This window comes from Camelina sativa, chromosome 6 (genome assembly GCF_000633955.1).
Source record: "Camelina sativa cultivar DH55 chromosome 6, Cs, whole genome shotgun sequence".
Classification (NCBI taxonomy): Eukaryota; Viridiplantae; Streptophyta; class Magnoliopsida; order Brassicales; family Brassicaceae; genus Camelina; species Camelina sativa.
The window spans coordinates 13,344,276-13,361,008 of NC_025690.1; the positions used below are offsets into that span (position 1 = coordinate 13,344,276).

Here is a 16,733-nt window from a genome sequence, read left to right on the forward strand (position 1 = left end):
AAGATTTTGTTCGACTTGTAAGTTTGGTAGTCTTCTTTCCCCATGAAATCTGGGTAGAGTTTTGGTTTTAGGTGGAAGGGCATTGACACAATTTTCCCTGTCTTCGGGAAATCAACTGCAGTGGCAGCTAATTCTGCCAGTAGCATACATTCTTCGTCCATGGCTCCATACTCACTTCTATCAGCATGAACGACGTGTGCATTGCAAATTGTACCCAAATGCTCATTTGCCATGTTTCTTGCAAAGAAATCTATTATATCCTGTAACAAAAGAATTACCCAAGACTTGTTTTGCAGGTTACAAGAAAAGAAATTAAACAAAGAATTGACAGACGCTAGCATCATGATACTGCACTTGATAATAGCTAAATAGTCACAGTTAGGCATGCCGAAAAATCAAATCAGAATCAGCAATATATGACAAAATTTTCTTATATGTCATCATCGTAGCTCCTGCAGGATGGACACAGTATGTTGTTAATAACCCATACCATCCAATGCATGAGCTCAGAAGCAAGCACAAATAATCACTACGAAGCATCCAAAAACAAACAGTCCAGCACTTTTAGAAAAATCAGAGAGTTATACTGGAATCACCTATATCTATCTTATCTCAAGCGTCATCATTTCTGCTTAAACGGAACAAAAGTGGGAAGCAGATATTGACCTGGTGGTTGACAGCACGGCCTAAACTCTTCTCTTCAGCTGCATCATAATGCATGGCCGGAAAGCTTTTTTTGCTAGGAGGGATGAGTTTCTGATCCCAAGCCACAAAGTACAAGTCCCCGTCAAGGTCACTGCCAGAAGCTTCGTTTGTATGGGGCCTATCACCTTTCTGAGGGAAAATAAGGCAGTCATACATGTGATGCAGCTGGGGTACATCAACAGCTTCTAAAATCCTTACATCCCCTGGGTGAAGACAAGGATTCTTGGCAATGGCTACATAGCCTTTAACTACTTGCAGATCTGTCTTTGTCTCCTTAAAACGAGACCCATGTTTGGAGAAACAATTTTCTATAGACGGTTTTGAGACTTGGATAAAGCATTGGCCCTGTTCAAGTATCCCTGCTTCGTCAAGGCAACCCATTAGCCACCTTCCTGAAGTAACAAAAATACGTGATTTTTCTCTGAGACCCCAGAGTTGTGCAATTCTGACTGAAGACAACATTCCACGTAGATGTGGCTCAGTTTTTGGTTTGAAACCTGCACTTAGCATGATAGCTGCAGTGTTTCCCTGTTCAGCACATGATGCTGTGAGAACTTCAAATGCAACATCTGTATCATCAAGGATGCGGTTCAGTTTACAGAGCATGGATTCCTGCATATCCCAGAATATTTCATCCGGAACACCTAGTACAGAAAGGAGAGTAATTATCTGCCGATTTAAGAATCCAGGTTGAAACCTCGTCCAGGAACAGATCTCCAAGATAGTATGTTTGGAATTGAACTTCTTCATACTGTCTCGAAGAGCTAGCCGGATTCCATCACCTTTTGATGGCCAACGAGCAACAACTCCTTTGAAACCTGCGTAACGTATCTGATAAGCACAAGGGGTGTAGTGCACATCCAACCTAAGTTTCTCCATTACTTCGTCAGCGAGGTCAGGTGTGATTGTACCAATTCCATCAGAGAAAACATACCCATTTCTCTCAATGTCTGGAAGCTCGGTGTCAACCTCGTGAAGCATGACATCTACAGTGGCATATGTGGAGGAGAAGCACAGTCCCATCCTAGCAGCACATTTTGCCACATTCTTGTCTTTGAACTTCCCCATCCATGTTTTTATATCTGACACTCTTGTTTTCCCATCTTCAGCAAAGAACCATGCAGAGCGGTCTCTCAGTTGATTGGCGGAGAATGCTAGAAAACTATATTTTCTACCACATAGTTTAAACCCATCGGTTAATATGCTCTTCACTCTTTTGAAAACGTAAGTCTTCTGAGAGAAAGAGCTTGATGTCAGATCCTTCACAATAGGAGCAACAAAGTAAGAGAGAACATTAGAATTTATAGTCTGCATACTTTCATCCATGAAAGTTACGCGCAAAAATCTTTCAGCAACAGCTTTGTATTTCCTGAGAACCCTGTTGGAGAGCTCAACTTCTGGGGGTAGGCAATGGGCTCTGGTTGGGGTAATAACTAACCTTCTGATCTCAGAGATATCCTCAGATTGTTCATGACTCCCTAAAAGCTTTGGATTTTTCTGAATCCATTCCTGAACAAGCTTCAACCTCTTGTACGCATCAAAAACTGGTTTTTTATAGGTACAGAGATGCTTGAGAGAAGCTATATTGACATCTCTGGGTTGGTTTCTGAGAAGATCAAAGAAACGCTCAGTCAACTGAAACTGGTTAAAAACCCCTCTGTGCAATACCGAGTTTACTAGGAACATGATCTCAAAGGAGATTCCTTCCTTGTGATGAATGCAGAAGAAATGATCTGACACAGGCTCCCCAAAAGAGGGCTCATCACGGATCCGAGGAGGCCACCTCACACGTTCCTCTTGCACCCTCCGCATCCTTAGATAATCTAACGCTGTTGTCAACTTCTTCTCATACCGAGGAGATATGAGCACTCGATAAGAAAGACATCGACCGATCGCCCCAACTTGAGTAAAATCAGTGGTACGGATCCAAGGGTCATCATCATCCAAGAGATCAAAAGGAACAGTCTCGTAAATATCATCATCAGCAGTTCTGTACCAGACACGGGGTGACGAAGCCAGCTGCAAAAGAAGCACAAAGCCATGCAAATTCTTATACTGCCTTACTGTTCTTATGTCTCTCACCAACAACTCCAACTTATAATCACAATTTANTAGACGGTTTTGAGACTTGGATAAAGCATTGGCCCTGTTCAAGTATCCCTGCTTCGTCAAGGCAACCCATTAGCCACCTTCCTGAAGTAACAAAAATACGTGATTTTTCTCTGAGACCCCAGAGTTGTGCAATTCTGACTGAAGACAACATTCCACGTAGATGTGGCTCAGTTTTTGGTTTGAAACCTGCACTTAGCATGATAGCTGCAGTGTTTCCCTGTTCAGCACATGATGCTGTGAGAACTTCAAATGCAACATCTGTATCATCAAGGATGCGGTTCAGTTTACAGAGCATGGATTCCTGCATATCCCAGAATATTTCATCCGGAACACCTAGTACAGAAAGGAGAGTAATTATCTGCCGATTTAAGAATCCAGGTTGAAACCTCGTCCAGGAACAGATCTCCAAGATAGTATGTTTGGAATTGAACTTCTTCATACTGTCTCGAAGAGCTAGCCGGATTCCATCACCTTTTGATGGCCAACGAGCAACAACTCCTTTGAAACCTGCGTAACGTATCTGATAAGCACAAGGGGTGTAGTGCACATCCAACCTAAGTTTCTCCATTACTTCGTCAGCGAGGTCAGGTGTGATTGTACCAATTCCATCAGAGAAAACATACCCATTTCTCTCAATGTCTGGAAGCTCGGTGTCAACCTCGTGAAGCATGACATCTACAGTGGCATATGTGGAGGAGAAGCACAGTCCCATCCTAGCAGCACATTTTGCCACATTCTTGTCTTTGAACTTCCCCATCCATGTTTTTATATCTGACACTCTTGTTTTCCCATCTTCAGCAAAGAACCATGCAGAGCGGTCTCTCAGTTGATTGGCGGAGAATGCTAGAAAACTATATTTTCTACCACATAGTTTAAACCCATCGGTTAATATGCTCTTCACTCTTTTGAAAACGTAAGTCTTCTGAGAGAAAGAGCTTGATGTCAGATCCTTCACAATAGGAGCAACAAAGTAAGAGAGAACATTAGAATTTATAGTCTGCATACTTTCATCCATGAAAGTTACGCGCAAAAATCTTTCAGCAACAGCTTTGTATTTCCTGAGAACCCTGTTGGAGAGCTCAACTTCTGGGGGTAGGCAATGGGCTCTGGTTGGGGTAATAACTAACCTTCTGATCTCAGAGATATCCTCAGATTGTTCATGACTCCCTAAAAGCTTTGGATTTTTCTGAATCCATTCCTGAACAAGCTTCAACCTCTTGTACGCATCAAAAACTGGTTTTTTATAGGTACAGAGATGCTTGAGAGAAGCTATATTGACATCTCTGGGTTGGTTTCTGAGAAGATCAAAGAAACGCTCAGTCAACTGAAACTGGTTAAAAACCCCTCTGTGCAATACCGAGTTTACTAGGAACATGATCTCAAAGGAGATTCCTTCCTTGTGATGAATGCAGAAGAAATGATCTGACACAGGCTCCCCAAAACAAGGCTCATCACGGATCCGAGGAGGCCACCTCACACGTTCCTCTTGCACCCTCCGCATCCTTAGATAATCTAATGCCGTTGTCAACTTCTTCTCATACCGAGGAGATATGAGCACTCGATAAGAAAGACATCGACCGATCGCCCCAACTTGTGTAAAATCAGTGGTACGGATCCAAGGGTCATCATCATCCAAGAGATCAAAAGGAACAGTCTCGTAAATATCATCATCAGCAGTTCTGTACCAGACACGGGGTGACGAAGCCAGCTGCAAAAGAAGCACAAAGCCATGCAAATTCTTATACTGCCTTACTGTTCTTATGTCTCTCACCAACAACTCCAACTTATAATCACAATTTATCACAGCATGCATCACTGCGTCCTTGAAAGAGAACGCAGTGCTCTTCCTGAAGCAAAACTTGCAAGTGTTGTCAAAAGGATCTACAAGGAAATCAACCCCTTCAGCTCTCCATGAAACAAGAAACTCATCCCGGGAAACCAAAGTCCCAATCTCAATCGAAACACCAGTCAACTTATAAGGTGTAGTCGTTCTTCTTCTCTGGTTAAGTGTATATGGGTTCTTAGGACCCAAGCTGACTTTTAACGGCTGCCCATCGAGGATGAGCTTGCATTGCCCTGCAGCATCCATGGCACGTTCTGTTGATTCGGGAATAGCGAAATGGACAAACGCATGAGGCTCCACTTTCTTGTAATCATCGATTTTGGGGATTTTTGAAGTGTCTGCGATTTCGAAATTAGGGTAAGACCCAGGGGGAGTCCAAGAGTTCTTTAATCTGCATCGCCAAACAAGTCCTACTTCGTCTTCGAGGTAATCTGTAAGTTGTTTAGCAGTAGTGGACTCACCAAATCCACCAATGCTTACTTGTGTCACAACCGAGTTCTTCATGTTTCCCTCTGACCCCATTTTTCGCAAAAGCCCTAATTCACTGCTCTCCGTTGGTAGTTGAAAAAGAAATAATCAAATTAAGAGGCTATATTTGATGGTTCCAACTACAAGAACTATTGAAGATGGGATCAAGCAAAAACACTTGTGACTGAATTAAGTTTTTTTTTGAATCAAGCGGGAATAAATACTCAGGCTCTCGAGACTTACACAGTGAGGTCCTCAATCAACGAAATCGATACTGGAAACGAAACAGAAGCAACGCGGAGACCGCAGAGAAGACTAGTGAGTAGGCCGCGCTAAATTAGGAAGGCGAAATCGCCATAGCTGAAAGTGAAACCTTTTTTTTTTTTTACTTCATTATTTTGTTTAAAATCTATTCCCAGTAAACGAAAAAGACTGGAGAAGAAGAAGAAGCGCTTTGCTTGTGCTGCTCACGTGCTATTCGTTTTCTTAATGGGCTTTTAAATTTGGGCCTTTTAGATNTATCTGCCGATTTAAGAATCCAGGTTGAAACCTCGTCCAGGAACAGATCTCCAAGATAGTATGTTTGGAATTGAACTTCTTCATACTGTCTCGAAGAGCTAGCCGGATTCCATCACCTTTTGATGGCCAACGAGCAACAACTCCTTTGAAACCTGCGTAACGTATCTGATAAGCACAAGGGGTGTAGTGCACATCCAACCTAAGTTTCTCCATTACTTCGTCAGCGAGGTCAGGTGTGATTGTACCAATTCCATCAGAGAAAACATACCCATTTCTCTCAATGTCTGGAAGCTCGGTGTCAACCTCGTGAAGCATGACATCTACAGTGGCATATGTGGAGGAGAAGCACAGTCCCATCCTAGCAGCACATTTTGCCACATTCTTGTCTTTGAACTTCCCCATCCATGTTTTTATATCTGACACTCTTGTTTTCCCATCTTCAGCAAAGAACCATGCAGAGCGGTCTCTCAGTTGATTGGCGGAGAATGCTAGAAAACTATATTTTCTACCACATAGTTTAAACCCATCGGTTAATATGCTCTTCACTCTTTTGAAAACGTAAGTCTTCTGAGAGAAAGAGCTTGATGTCAGATCCTTCACAATAGGAGCAACAAAGTAAGAGAGAACATTAGAATTTATAGTCTGCATACTTTCATCCATGAAAGTTACGCGCAAAAATCTTTCAGCAACAGCTTTGTATTTCCTGAGAACCCTGTTGGAGAGCTCAACTTCTGGGGGTAGGCAATGGGCTCTGGTTGGGGTAATAACTAACCTTCTGATCTCAGAGATATCCTCAGATTGTTCATGACTCCCTAAAAGCTTTGGATTTTTCTGAATCCATTCCTGAACAAGCTTCAACCTCTTGTACGCATCAAAAACTGGTTTTTTATAGGTACAGAGATGCTTGAGAGAAGCTATATTGACATCTCTGGGTTGGTTTCTGAGAAGATCAAAGAAACGCTCAGTCAACTGAAACTGGTTAAAAACCCCTCTGTGCAATACCGAGTTTACTAGGAACATGATCTCAAAGGAGATTCCTTCCTTGTGATGAATGCAGAAGAAATGATCTGACACAGGCTCCCCAAAACAAGGCTCATCACGGATCCGAGGAGGCCACCTCACACGTTCCTCTTGCACCCTCCGCATCCTTAGATAATCTAATGCCGTTGTCAACTTCTTCTCATACCGAGGAGATATGAGCACTCGATAAGAAAGACATCGACCGATCGCCCCAACTTGTGTAAAATCAGTGGTACGGATCCAAGGGTCATCATCATCCAAGAGATCAAAAGGAACAGTCTCGTAAATATCATCATCAGCAGTTCTGTACCAGACACGGGGTGACGAAGCCAGCTGCAAAAGAAGCACAAAGCCATGCAAATTCTTATACTGCCTTACTGTTCTTATGTCTCTCACCAACAACTCCAACTTATAATCACAATTTATCACAGCATGCATCACTGCGTCCTTGAAAGAGAACGCAGTGCTCTTCCTGAAGCAAAACTTGCAAGTGTTGTCAAAAGGATCTACAAGGAAATCAACCCCTTCAGCTCTCCATGAAACAAGAAACTCATCCCGGGAAACCAAAGTCCCAATCTCAATCGAAACACCAGTCAACTTATAAGGTGTAGTCGTTCTTCTTCTCTGGTTAAGTGTATATGGGTTCTTAGGACCCAAGCTGACTTTTAACGGCTGCCCATCGAGGATGAGCTTGCATTGCCCTGCAGCATCCATGGCACGTTCTGTTGATTCGGGAATAGCGAAATGGACAAACGCATGAGGCTCCACTTTCTTGTAATCATCGATTTTGGGGATTTTTGAAGTGTCTGCGATTTCGAAATTAGGGTAAGACCCAGGGGGAGTCCAAGAGTTCTTTAATCTGCATCGCCAAACAAGTCCTACTTCGTCTTCGAGGTAATCTGTAAGTTGTTTAGCAGTAGTGGACTCACCAAATCCACCAATGCTTACTTGTGTCACAACCGAGTTCTTCATGTTTCCCTCTGACCCCATTTTTCGCAAAAGCCCTAATTCACTGCTCTCCGTTGGTAGTTGAAAAAGAAATAATCAAATTAAGAGGCTATATTTGATGGTTCCAACTACAAGAACTATTGAAGATGGGATCAAGCAAAAACACTTGTGACTGAATTAAGTTTTTTTTTGAATCAAGCGGGAATAAATACTCAGGCTCTCGAGACTTACACAGTGAGGTCCTCAATCAACGAAATCGATACTGGAAACGAAACAGAAGCAACGCGGAGACCGCAGAGAAGACTAGTGAGTAGGCCGCGCTAAATTAGGAAGGCGAAATCGCCATAGCTGAAAGTGAAACCTTTTTTTTTTTTTACTTCATTATTTTGTTTAAAATCTATTCCCAGTAAACGAAAAAGACTGGAGAAGAAGAAGAAGCGCTTTGCTTGTGCTGCTCACGTGCTATTCGTTTTCTTAATGGGCTTTTAAATTTGGGCCTTTTAGATTTTAAACACAACCCATTCGTTTTCTTTTTTTGGCAGAATTTTACACATAATTTGATTATTTTATATCTATACATACATTATTAAAATTTTAGATTTTACCCTTTTATTTGTACTTTCACAAAGTTAATGCCTCCAAAAATTCTAAAATAGCATTACTTCAGCTTTTGTTTCCTAAATATTTTACATTGCATTCCAAGTAAAAAAATTACAGCAAAATAAATATGGAAACAAAAACTATGATATATTTACCACATATTCTATTGTGTTTTGAAAATAATATATCTATTAATCATTTGCATCTAAAGAAAACAACAATTTAATTGTCCAAAATCTGTGAGCTTTGATTCTTAACTAAGTAGAACTTCGATATTTATTTAAATATTATAATTAATATATATAAACTTAATAAATTTAAAATATTACGAATATGTAAAATTAAAAAAGTTTAAAATACTATATAATGCAGTTATATAGTAAATGGGTTATAAAAAGGACATGTTGAAATTAATAAAATATCATTAAATTTGTGCTAACACGTGTTAAAATTGATGTCTACGATTTTAATTCTGATTCATAGAGGCGCCGTTTTATTCTGATCCACGGGACCACGACGTTTTATCGCTTTCGAAACTGCCATCTCGCTGGAGACTTCACCTCTTCCCAGTCATCTTTGTACGGATGGTCTTCTTTGTGCGGTTGAGTATACTCAAATGTCAACGAGAAGTGGATTTTCTCAAGGAAAATGTGAATCTATTGGTTGGGGTCACGTTAACGAACTTCCTCGAGTGTGTGGAAACCATATATGGTGGTGCCATATGAATGCGTTGAACCATAATGTTCAATCTTGGCTAGAATCCACAATTTTTGCCCTCATCTCTTACGCAATGATGATTGTGATAAAAGTCATAAATGACAAGTCTCATTTATACGACTTGTCATCTCATTTGTACGAGTTTTGTACAAGGTGAGATGACATGTTTTTACTCTTTATTTTTCTCTCTGTTGTTGTCGTCTAAACTTTCTTGTGCATATAATGAAATAGTTGAATGAATTAGTTGAACCAAGGTCTTAACAATCAATGAATTAGTTGAGGTTCGTTTGTTCTCAGAAGATTCTTCTTTACGCTTTATCATAAAAAATACAGTATATATATCAACTAATTTTGAAATCTTGGTTTAGTTTGAAGATCTTCTTATATTGAAGGTATCATCATCATCAGTGTCGGCTTAACTAGGAGGGCGGGCAGTGCGACCGCCCCGGGTACATAGATTAAAGGGACATATACATATAAAAAAATGGGCACCAAAAAAAAATTATAAGTTAAAAGAGCATTAAAAATAAAATTTGTAAATTAAAGGGGCACAAAAAAATATTTGTAAGCTAGAAGGGCACAAAACAAATATATATATATATATATATATAAACCAAAAAAATCTAAAAAAAAATAATAAGTTTTTTAATGATTAAGGGGTATTTTTTTTTTTTTTTGCCCACGAGCATGTAATATGTTTAAGCGGGCACTGATCATCATTGTTTGCCACTGTATGTAATATATCTTCATCGTCAAAGAGTCCAAAGGAAAATATGATTAAGCATAACCTTTAATTATGTAACAACTCTAATAAGTCAAACAAGTACAACTAGAGGTTATTGGGCCCTGATCGTTTGGTGAACTAGACAAAATATCTAGATACAGTATCAAGACGCAGTATCTGGACGCAACATTTAGATGATGTTCGTTTGTGTTATTGGTTCATGTATCCATAAATTGTATTTCGATTCAATTATGTTTGTTTTGTAATTTGATATCTGTATCTGGATACAATATATGTAAAATACTAAAAAGCCCTTTATTTTATGTTGAATATGTTTTAGTGGTTTAAATTTACTTATGTTTTTTTGGTCATTTTCATATATATTAAATAAATATTTAAAAATGAGATTTTGTGTTTTTGGTAGAAAAACAAAATTTTGCAGTTTTGGCGGGAAAACAAGATTTTGCGAGTTTGGCGAGAAAATAAAATTTTGCATTTTTTTGCCGAAAAACGTAATTTTGCGGTTTTGGCGGAAAAATAGATTTTGTGGTTTTGGCAGAAAAACGAGATTTTGCGATTTTGGCGGAAAAACGAGATTTTGGCGGAAAAACATAATTTTGCGGTTTTGGCGGAAAAACGAGATTTTGCGGTTTTGGCGGGAAAACGAGATTTCGCGAGTTTGGCGGGAAACATAACTTTGCGGTTTTGACGGGAAAACATAATTTTGCATTTTTGGCGGGAAAACGTAATTTGCGGTTTTGACGGGAAACGTAACTATGCGGTTTTGACGGGAAAACGTAATTTTTCGGTTTTGGCGGGAAAACGAGTTTTCATGTTTTTGTGTTTTTTGGTAGGAAAACAAGATTTTGCGGTTTGACGGGAAAAGCGAAATTTTGCGGTTTTGGCGGAAAAACGAGATTTTGCGGTTTTAGGGAAAAATGAAATTTTGCAGGCTGGTGGGTGAAGAATTGGAATTTTAGAGTTGTATGTATATTAGAATTGAGAAAAAATATTTTGTAATTATTTAATTAAAATAGGTGTATTTTTAACTTTTACAAATTATGGATAAATTTATCTCATCCAAACTCTCTAAAAAATCTCATCCAGAAATTCAGTTTTTTTGGATGAATTTTTAAAATGTATCCAGATATTGTATCTAGATGAGTTCCTAATTGTTACTAAACGAACAATAATAAACATTTGCATCCAGATATTGCATCTGGTTCACCAAACTAACATGACCTTTGTCTCTTCATAGCATAAGGTCATAACGTTTACAAGCCTAAAACTACATGTAAACCTACAAACTGGTACCGGTTAAAGCGAAAGCCTGAAACCAACAACAAAAGCAAAATCCAGGTTCGAGCACTATATATACAAAAGAAAGTTCCAGTTCTCAAGGTATGCAGATGCAAGTTCCAGTTATCATGGCATTGCGGATGCTCTGAAGTCAACGGTTAGACTGCAGACTGACATCAAGAACACAACTGCAACTACCGCCGCCCTAAGAAGCCCTCCGTAAGAACATTTCAGAGGCATAATCCTTTTAAACACAAAGCCGGTTTTGTTCTTTGTTCTCATTAGCTTTCTGCAGCCTTTATTCATACTTTCTCCAACTGTGTCCTCAGCCTGCGTAGCATTAAGATATTAGTGTCACAGTTCGATTCCAATTTGCTACGTGAAACCAAGAAATAGAGTAATTCATGAGAAGGTGGGTGTTATTCTCACCTCTCTCTTCGAGTCAATCCCATTAAGGTTAGTTTGCAGACGTAGCCTTCTTGGGCCATTTCCCTGCGCTATATACTCATTGGTGCAACCAGAGAATTGTGCCTGCCGACTCCTAATCTGGATCCCCGTTACTGAAACATCGTTGCTCATGCCAACTGCTGAGCCCTGCTGATAAGCTGGCGCAACCTGCAATCAAGTAGATTAATAAGAGTTAATTATGGTATCAGTTTTCTTAATGAATTAAAAAAAAAATGATACAATATTATGAGTTTTGAGGAAACTTCATGTACCTGATCTGGTGTTGCGCCATCAAAGCCACTCTGCAAAACATACTTATGCTTCTCTGGATCCTCGTCTGGGCTCTGAAGAATCGAATCAAGAAACTCGGATATATATGTATCTACTTCATTTGTACCATACTGAGTCTGAACTTGGAAGTTGTTGGTCTCATTCCCTGAAAAATTACTTGAGCCAGGCTGAAATGTGGATCCACCAAGCTCGCATTGGAATTGAGAGTGTAATGGGGAGAAGAGCTTGCAATCAAGGGAATCCAGTTCCGGATACCAATCAAAATCTACAAGCTGCATGTCAAAAACAAAAAGTATTTAGTTTTCAAACCGACACAAAGACAATCATCTAAGAAAAAAATAACTAAGAAAATGTCTTCACCTCGGCAGTTGTAGCCTCATCACAGGCGTCACTATGAGAATCGCCAGAGATTACAAGAGAAGACTCTGCAATGTCATAAGGCTTCACGTCTTCTGTTTTAGTGACCTCAGATACTTCAACAGTTGGAGACGAGACAGCAGGTTCAACCTCATCCGACTTGGAATCTTCTTCTGCTAAATGCAGTTCTTGTTTCTTGAACAACTTGCATATCACAAACGGACTCTGCATATATCAACACAATCACAACGATCAAGATTCCATAGCTAAATTAGTTTTCCAAACTGTCACAGATCTACAGAGTGTGCATTATTATTTACCTGGCCAGGATTAGTACCGCTAAGATCATTCTCCGTGGCACGATACTCATGAATAACCCAATTGGTTCTTGTTCCTTTAGGAGCACGACCAGCGTGGAAAACAAGAGTTCTCTTCACACCGATAATCTTAGTCTTACCGTTTTTAATCTTCCGGTCTTTCCCTGTCGCCTTCCAGTAGCCTGCCACAGTTGCCCTGTTCTGTCTACTTCCGTTAGGATACTTCCGGTCCAATGGACAGAAGAAGAGCCACTCTGAGTCTTTTGTTTTTATCACAGAAAAATCTACAAACAACAAACAACAAAATCAAATCTCTAAGTCACCAAAACTAAACTTATATCAAACAGATTCTAAAGTCCTAAAAGTTACTGACTTTATAAAAAAAACATCGGAACTAATTCAAGATTTCGCCAAAGTTACAACATTTCTAAGAAGAAGCAGAAGAAGAAGAAGGGTTTACCAGGTAAATCCCAAGGCTCCCATTTGCAAATATCGATCTCACGGATAGCTTTAACGTCGCCATCGTGGCCGTTGATCTTTTTACGGAGATAGTAACGGACGAGCTCCTCGTCAGTTGGACGGAATCTTAATCCAACTGGTAATGAATCCATTGATAGAACTTCAAGATTCTGATTCATTGAATCGGCTTTTTTGTTATGAACGAATCGAACCCCAAAGATTGAAGAAGATTCTCAGATACTACGAATCAGAATTATTGTTTATATAGATAGTATCAGAGATACGATTCGAAGGTATCACGAAGAAGATGAAGAAGATAGCAATAAAAAAAAATATATCAGAAAACAAAAACCCTAAAGCTCGAATCGGTGATTTTGGTAAAGTGAAGAAGAAGAGAAGAAGATGTGAACTTTGATTTTTTCCTTTTGTGAAGAAATTATAAAGAGAGAGGTGATGGTGATAACAGCGCGTGGAGAGGTTTAGTGTGTTACACGCGCTATACCAAGTACGTTCCGCGTTTTAGTGGTGTTGATGTACGATTTTGCCCTTTTGGGACTTTGGGATATTAAAGCAAGAGGAAGGGGTAAAGTTGAGAAAGTGGTTGCCATATTAAAAAAAAATGTCATAAAACGAATGAAATAACGACATGTGGATGAAGCGGGAAAGGAAGCTTCGGTGCATGTCACTTTGTTTGTGAGTTCTGTGGGAAGTTTCGCTTTTCTTGACTTTTTTTGGAAATGTCTTTATATATATATACAGTATATTTTTGAGAAATTCTTTTAAATACCATTAAAAAAAAAATTTCCAAAAATATTACANGTTTGCTCGAACTCGTCAACACGATCATGGAGCACACTATCCTACGTTAGTAGTAGTTTTTTTTTCCGTGCATTGTCTTAGATTCTAATGCATTTTTTTGTTTTTTCCACAAAGTCCCAGATTCTAATGCATATGTACGACTCACTTGCAACAAGCATGTTGTCACTTGTCAGACTATTTTATTCATTCGATGAACAAGAATAAAATTGCCATTTAACTTGTGAGATACAGTTTTAGATGTGTTTTTTTCTACAACATGTTATTTTCTATATGTACATGATCTAAGGTTATTAACGAGATGATGAATTTTACCAAAATGGTTAAACTGGATACGTTTTTGAATATATATTTATTATATTATTTGAGAGTTATATTTTTTTTTCTTAAACGCGCGTTATAAGTCACATTATTGTTATTCACTTAAGTTTTATCTTCTTCACTGTCATTTACTTAATTAATTAGCTCCATTCTTAACGTATTACAAACACAAACAAGATAAAGAAAAAAGAAAGAAAGGTTCCTCACTCGACAAAAAAAAAACAAAATCCACAATGTAAGTCGATATGAAACGTAATTCGGCAAAACTATGTTTTAGCAAAAAAAAAACTGCATTATTATTTTCATATTGCATCGTGACATATGGCAAAATAATATTTTCTTTCTAATTTACTAGAATCAAAGAAACCTAACTAAATTAATATTGTGCGTAGTAGTATATATATCTGATTTCTCCGTCGAAGTATTAGTATTAGGACCGAGTCGACCGACTAAAAATAGAGCACAATAGATGAGAGGTCCACGAAACTTCCATACTTTTTTGACCATACCAATGAAGCTTTTTAAACACAGAAATCTCTAAATTTACGCACTACAAGAAAACACAGATTTTCCGACTACGATCGGCAACTATATTCGTAGTCGTTAAATTTAGCGACTACATATCCACTAATTCGCGACTGCTTTATGACTATTCTCAAATAGTCACTATTTAGTCGCTAATTTGCGACTAAATAATTTAGTCGCTACATTAGTCGCTAAATGGCAACAAAAAACGACGAAATGAGAATAATCGTTAACTTGGCGACTATAATGCGACTATTTCGGCGTGTCGCAAAATAGTCGCTAAATTAGCGACTAAATGATAGTTGCTTGAGTAGTAGGAAATTTGGCGACTATTTTGCGACATTTCCGGCGGGTCGCAAAATTTAGTCCTAAATAGTCGCTTAACACGTGTATATAAACACGTTTTTAGCATTCGAAGTAGGTGTACTTGTATTTGGTGACTGCGTAGTATAGTCACTTTTTAGTCGCTAAATATGTCTATATAAACTGAGCTCACCAATCGTTTTTCTCACTCACAGAAACACAAAGCAACACAAAAAAAAAGAGATCATATAAAGAGATTTGCAAAGACTCGTTGTTGCAAATATAGAGATTTATAATAATGTCAGGAAGTTACAATTATAATGACGGAAAATTTTTATAGAAGAGTTCAGAGCCGGGATGGAGCAGTTCATGCAATTTGCAAATAGCCAGCCTTTTCCACAAGAAAACGGGGGTAAGTTTTTTTGTCCTTGTAGTAGGTGCAAAAACGGGAAGCGTTTTCTAGGGACTAGAATTTGGAATCATCTTTTTAGTTATGGGTTTATGCCAGATTATTATGTTTGGTATAAGCATGGGGAAGAAATTAATATGGATATAGGAACGAGTACTATTGATCCGACATTTATTAGTGGGAGTGAGGAAGTGGGTAATGTAGTAGAAGATAGATATGTGGATATGGTGAATGATGCATTTCCTTCTAATGTGGGTTATGATGATAACTATCAATGGGATGGGGGTTATGAGAGTGTAGAAGAACCAGTACTTAACCATTCAAAAAAAATCTACGACTTGTTAGAAAGTGCAAAAAATCCAATATATGATGGTTGTCGTGAAGGTCAGTCACAATTATCTTTAGCTGCTAGAGTTATGCAAAATAAGGTAGATTATAATATGAGTGAAAAGTTAGTGGATTCAGTATGTGAAATGTTGAGTGATTATTTACCAGAGGGAAACCAGGCTACGGGTTCTCATTACGAGACAGAGAAATTGATGCGCAATTTAGGACTCCCATATCATACAATTGATGTTTGTATAAACAATTGTATGTTATTCTGGAAAGATGCCAAAAAGGAAGAAAAATGTTTGTTTTGTGATGCACCAAGATGGAAGCCTAAGAATGACCGACGCAGAACCAAAGTACCATATAGTCGTATGTGGTACTTACCTATTGGTGATAGATTGAAGAGAATGTATCAGAGTCACAAGACTGCAGCAGCAATGCGATGGCATGCCGAGCACCAAGCAAAGGTGGGAGAAATGAGTCATCCGTCTGATGCAGCGGAGTGGAAGTATTTTCAAGAACAAAATCCTCAATTTGCTGAAGAACCACGTAACGTGTATTTGGGATTGTGTACTGATGGGTTCAATCCATTTGGGATGTCTCGTCACCATTCATTATGGCCAGTGATATTGACGCCATATAATTTACCTCCTGGTATGTGCATGGATGCTGAGTACTTGTTTCTTACAATTCTGAATTCTGGTCCAAACCATCCGTGAGCTAGCCTTGATGTCTTTCTCCAACCTCTTATTGATGAGTTAAAAGAGTTGTAGTCTACTGAAGTCGATGCATACGATGTGTCCTTGGGCCAAAATTTCAACCTAAAAGCAGTGATGATGTGGACGATAAGCGACTTTCCTGCGTATGGCATGTTATCTTGATGGACAACACATGGTAAATTGTCTTGTCCAGTTTGCATGGACGATATAAAGTTTTTTTATCTACCGAATGGAAGGAAGACATGTTGGTTTGATTGTCATCGGAGATTTCTTCCTCCTGATCATCCTCTGAGGAGGAATAAAAAAGACTTCTTGAAGGGAAAAGACGCTACAAGAGAGTATCCATCAGAGTCCTTGACCGGTGAGCAAGTTTATTCTGAGCGGTTGAATTGTGTAAATCCTCCAAGAACCAAGGACGTCGGTGGAAATGGTCATGAAAGGAAGATGCATGGATATGGAAAGGACCATAACTGGCACAAGGAAA

At 38.9% G+C, this 16,733-nt stretch overlaps 3 protein-coding genes across 3 annotated transcripts in view; all 3 read right to left on the reverse strand.

Annotated features, from left to right (window-relative positions):
- LOC104791175 (RNA-dependent RNA polymerase 6) overlaps window positions 1-7,997 on the reverse strand; it is a 10,625-nt gene extending 2,628 nt beyond the window's left edge. Inside the window, exons 1-4 of the mRNA XM_019246751.1 lie at window positions 7,847-7,997; window positions 7,064-7,684; window positions 667-2,787; window positions 27-260 (exon numbers count right to left, since the gene is read on the reverse strand). Of these exons, the coding sequence (XP_019102296.1) occupies window positions 27-260; window positions 667-2,787; window positions 7,064-7,657 (2,949 nt within the window). The 5' untranslated portion in view covers window positions 7,658-7,684; window positions 7,847-7,997. The remainder of the gene's footprint in view (window positions 1-26; window positions 261-666; window positions 2,788-7,063; window positions 7,685-7,846) is intronic.
- Window positions 2,807-5,523, reverse strand: LOC109133249 (RNA-dependent RNA polymerase 6-like). The gene is made up of 2 exons (XM_019246230.1): window positions 5,372-5,523; window positions 2,807-5,204 (listed from the first exon to the last, which is right to left on the reverse strand). The coding sequence occupies exon 2, from the start codon at window positions 5,180-5,182 to the stop codon at window positions 2,807-2,809; it is 2,376 nt and encodes a 791-aa protein (XP_019101775.1). The 5' UTR covers window positions 5,183-5,204; window positions 5,372-5,523.
- Window positions 10,747-13,246, reverse strand: LOC104791177 (NAC domain-containing protein 62-like). The gene is made up of 6 exons (XM_010517003.2): window positions 12,828-13,246; window positions 12,371-12,651; window positions 12,054-12,275; window positions 11,675-11,965; window positions 11,385-11,570; window positions 10,747-11,285 (listed from the first exon to the last, which is right to left on the reverse strand). Exons 1-6 carry the CDS (start codon window positions 13,003-13,005, stop codon window positions 11,082-11,084), a joined length of 1,362 nt encoding a protein of 453 aa, XP_010515305.1. The 5' UTR covers window positions 13,006-13,246; the 3' UTR covers window positions 10,747-11,081.

What these genes read in the sequence shown, in the direction of transcription:
- LOC104791177 (XM_010517003.2), bottom strand. Translation starts at nt 13,005, where the DNA reads ATGAATCAGAATCTTGAAGTTCTATCAATGGATTCATTACCAGTTGGA. An exon ending in GCGGTACTAATCCTGGCCAG is followed by an intron (nt 12,276 to 12,370) that starts GTAAATAATAAT and finishes TGATATATGCAG; the next exon opens with AGTCCGTTTGTGATATGCAA. An exon ending in ATGAGGCTACAACTGCCGAG is followed by an intron (nt 11,966 to 12,053) that starts GTGAAGACATTT and finishes TTTGACATGCAG; the next exon opens with CTTGTAGATTTTGATTGGTA.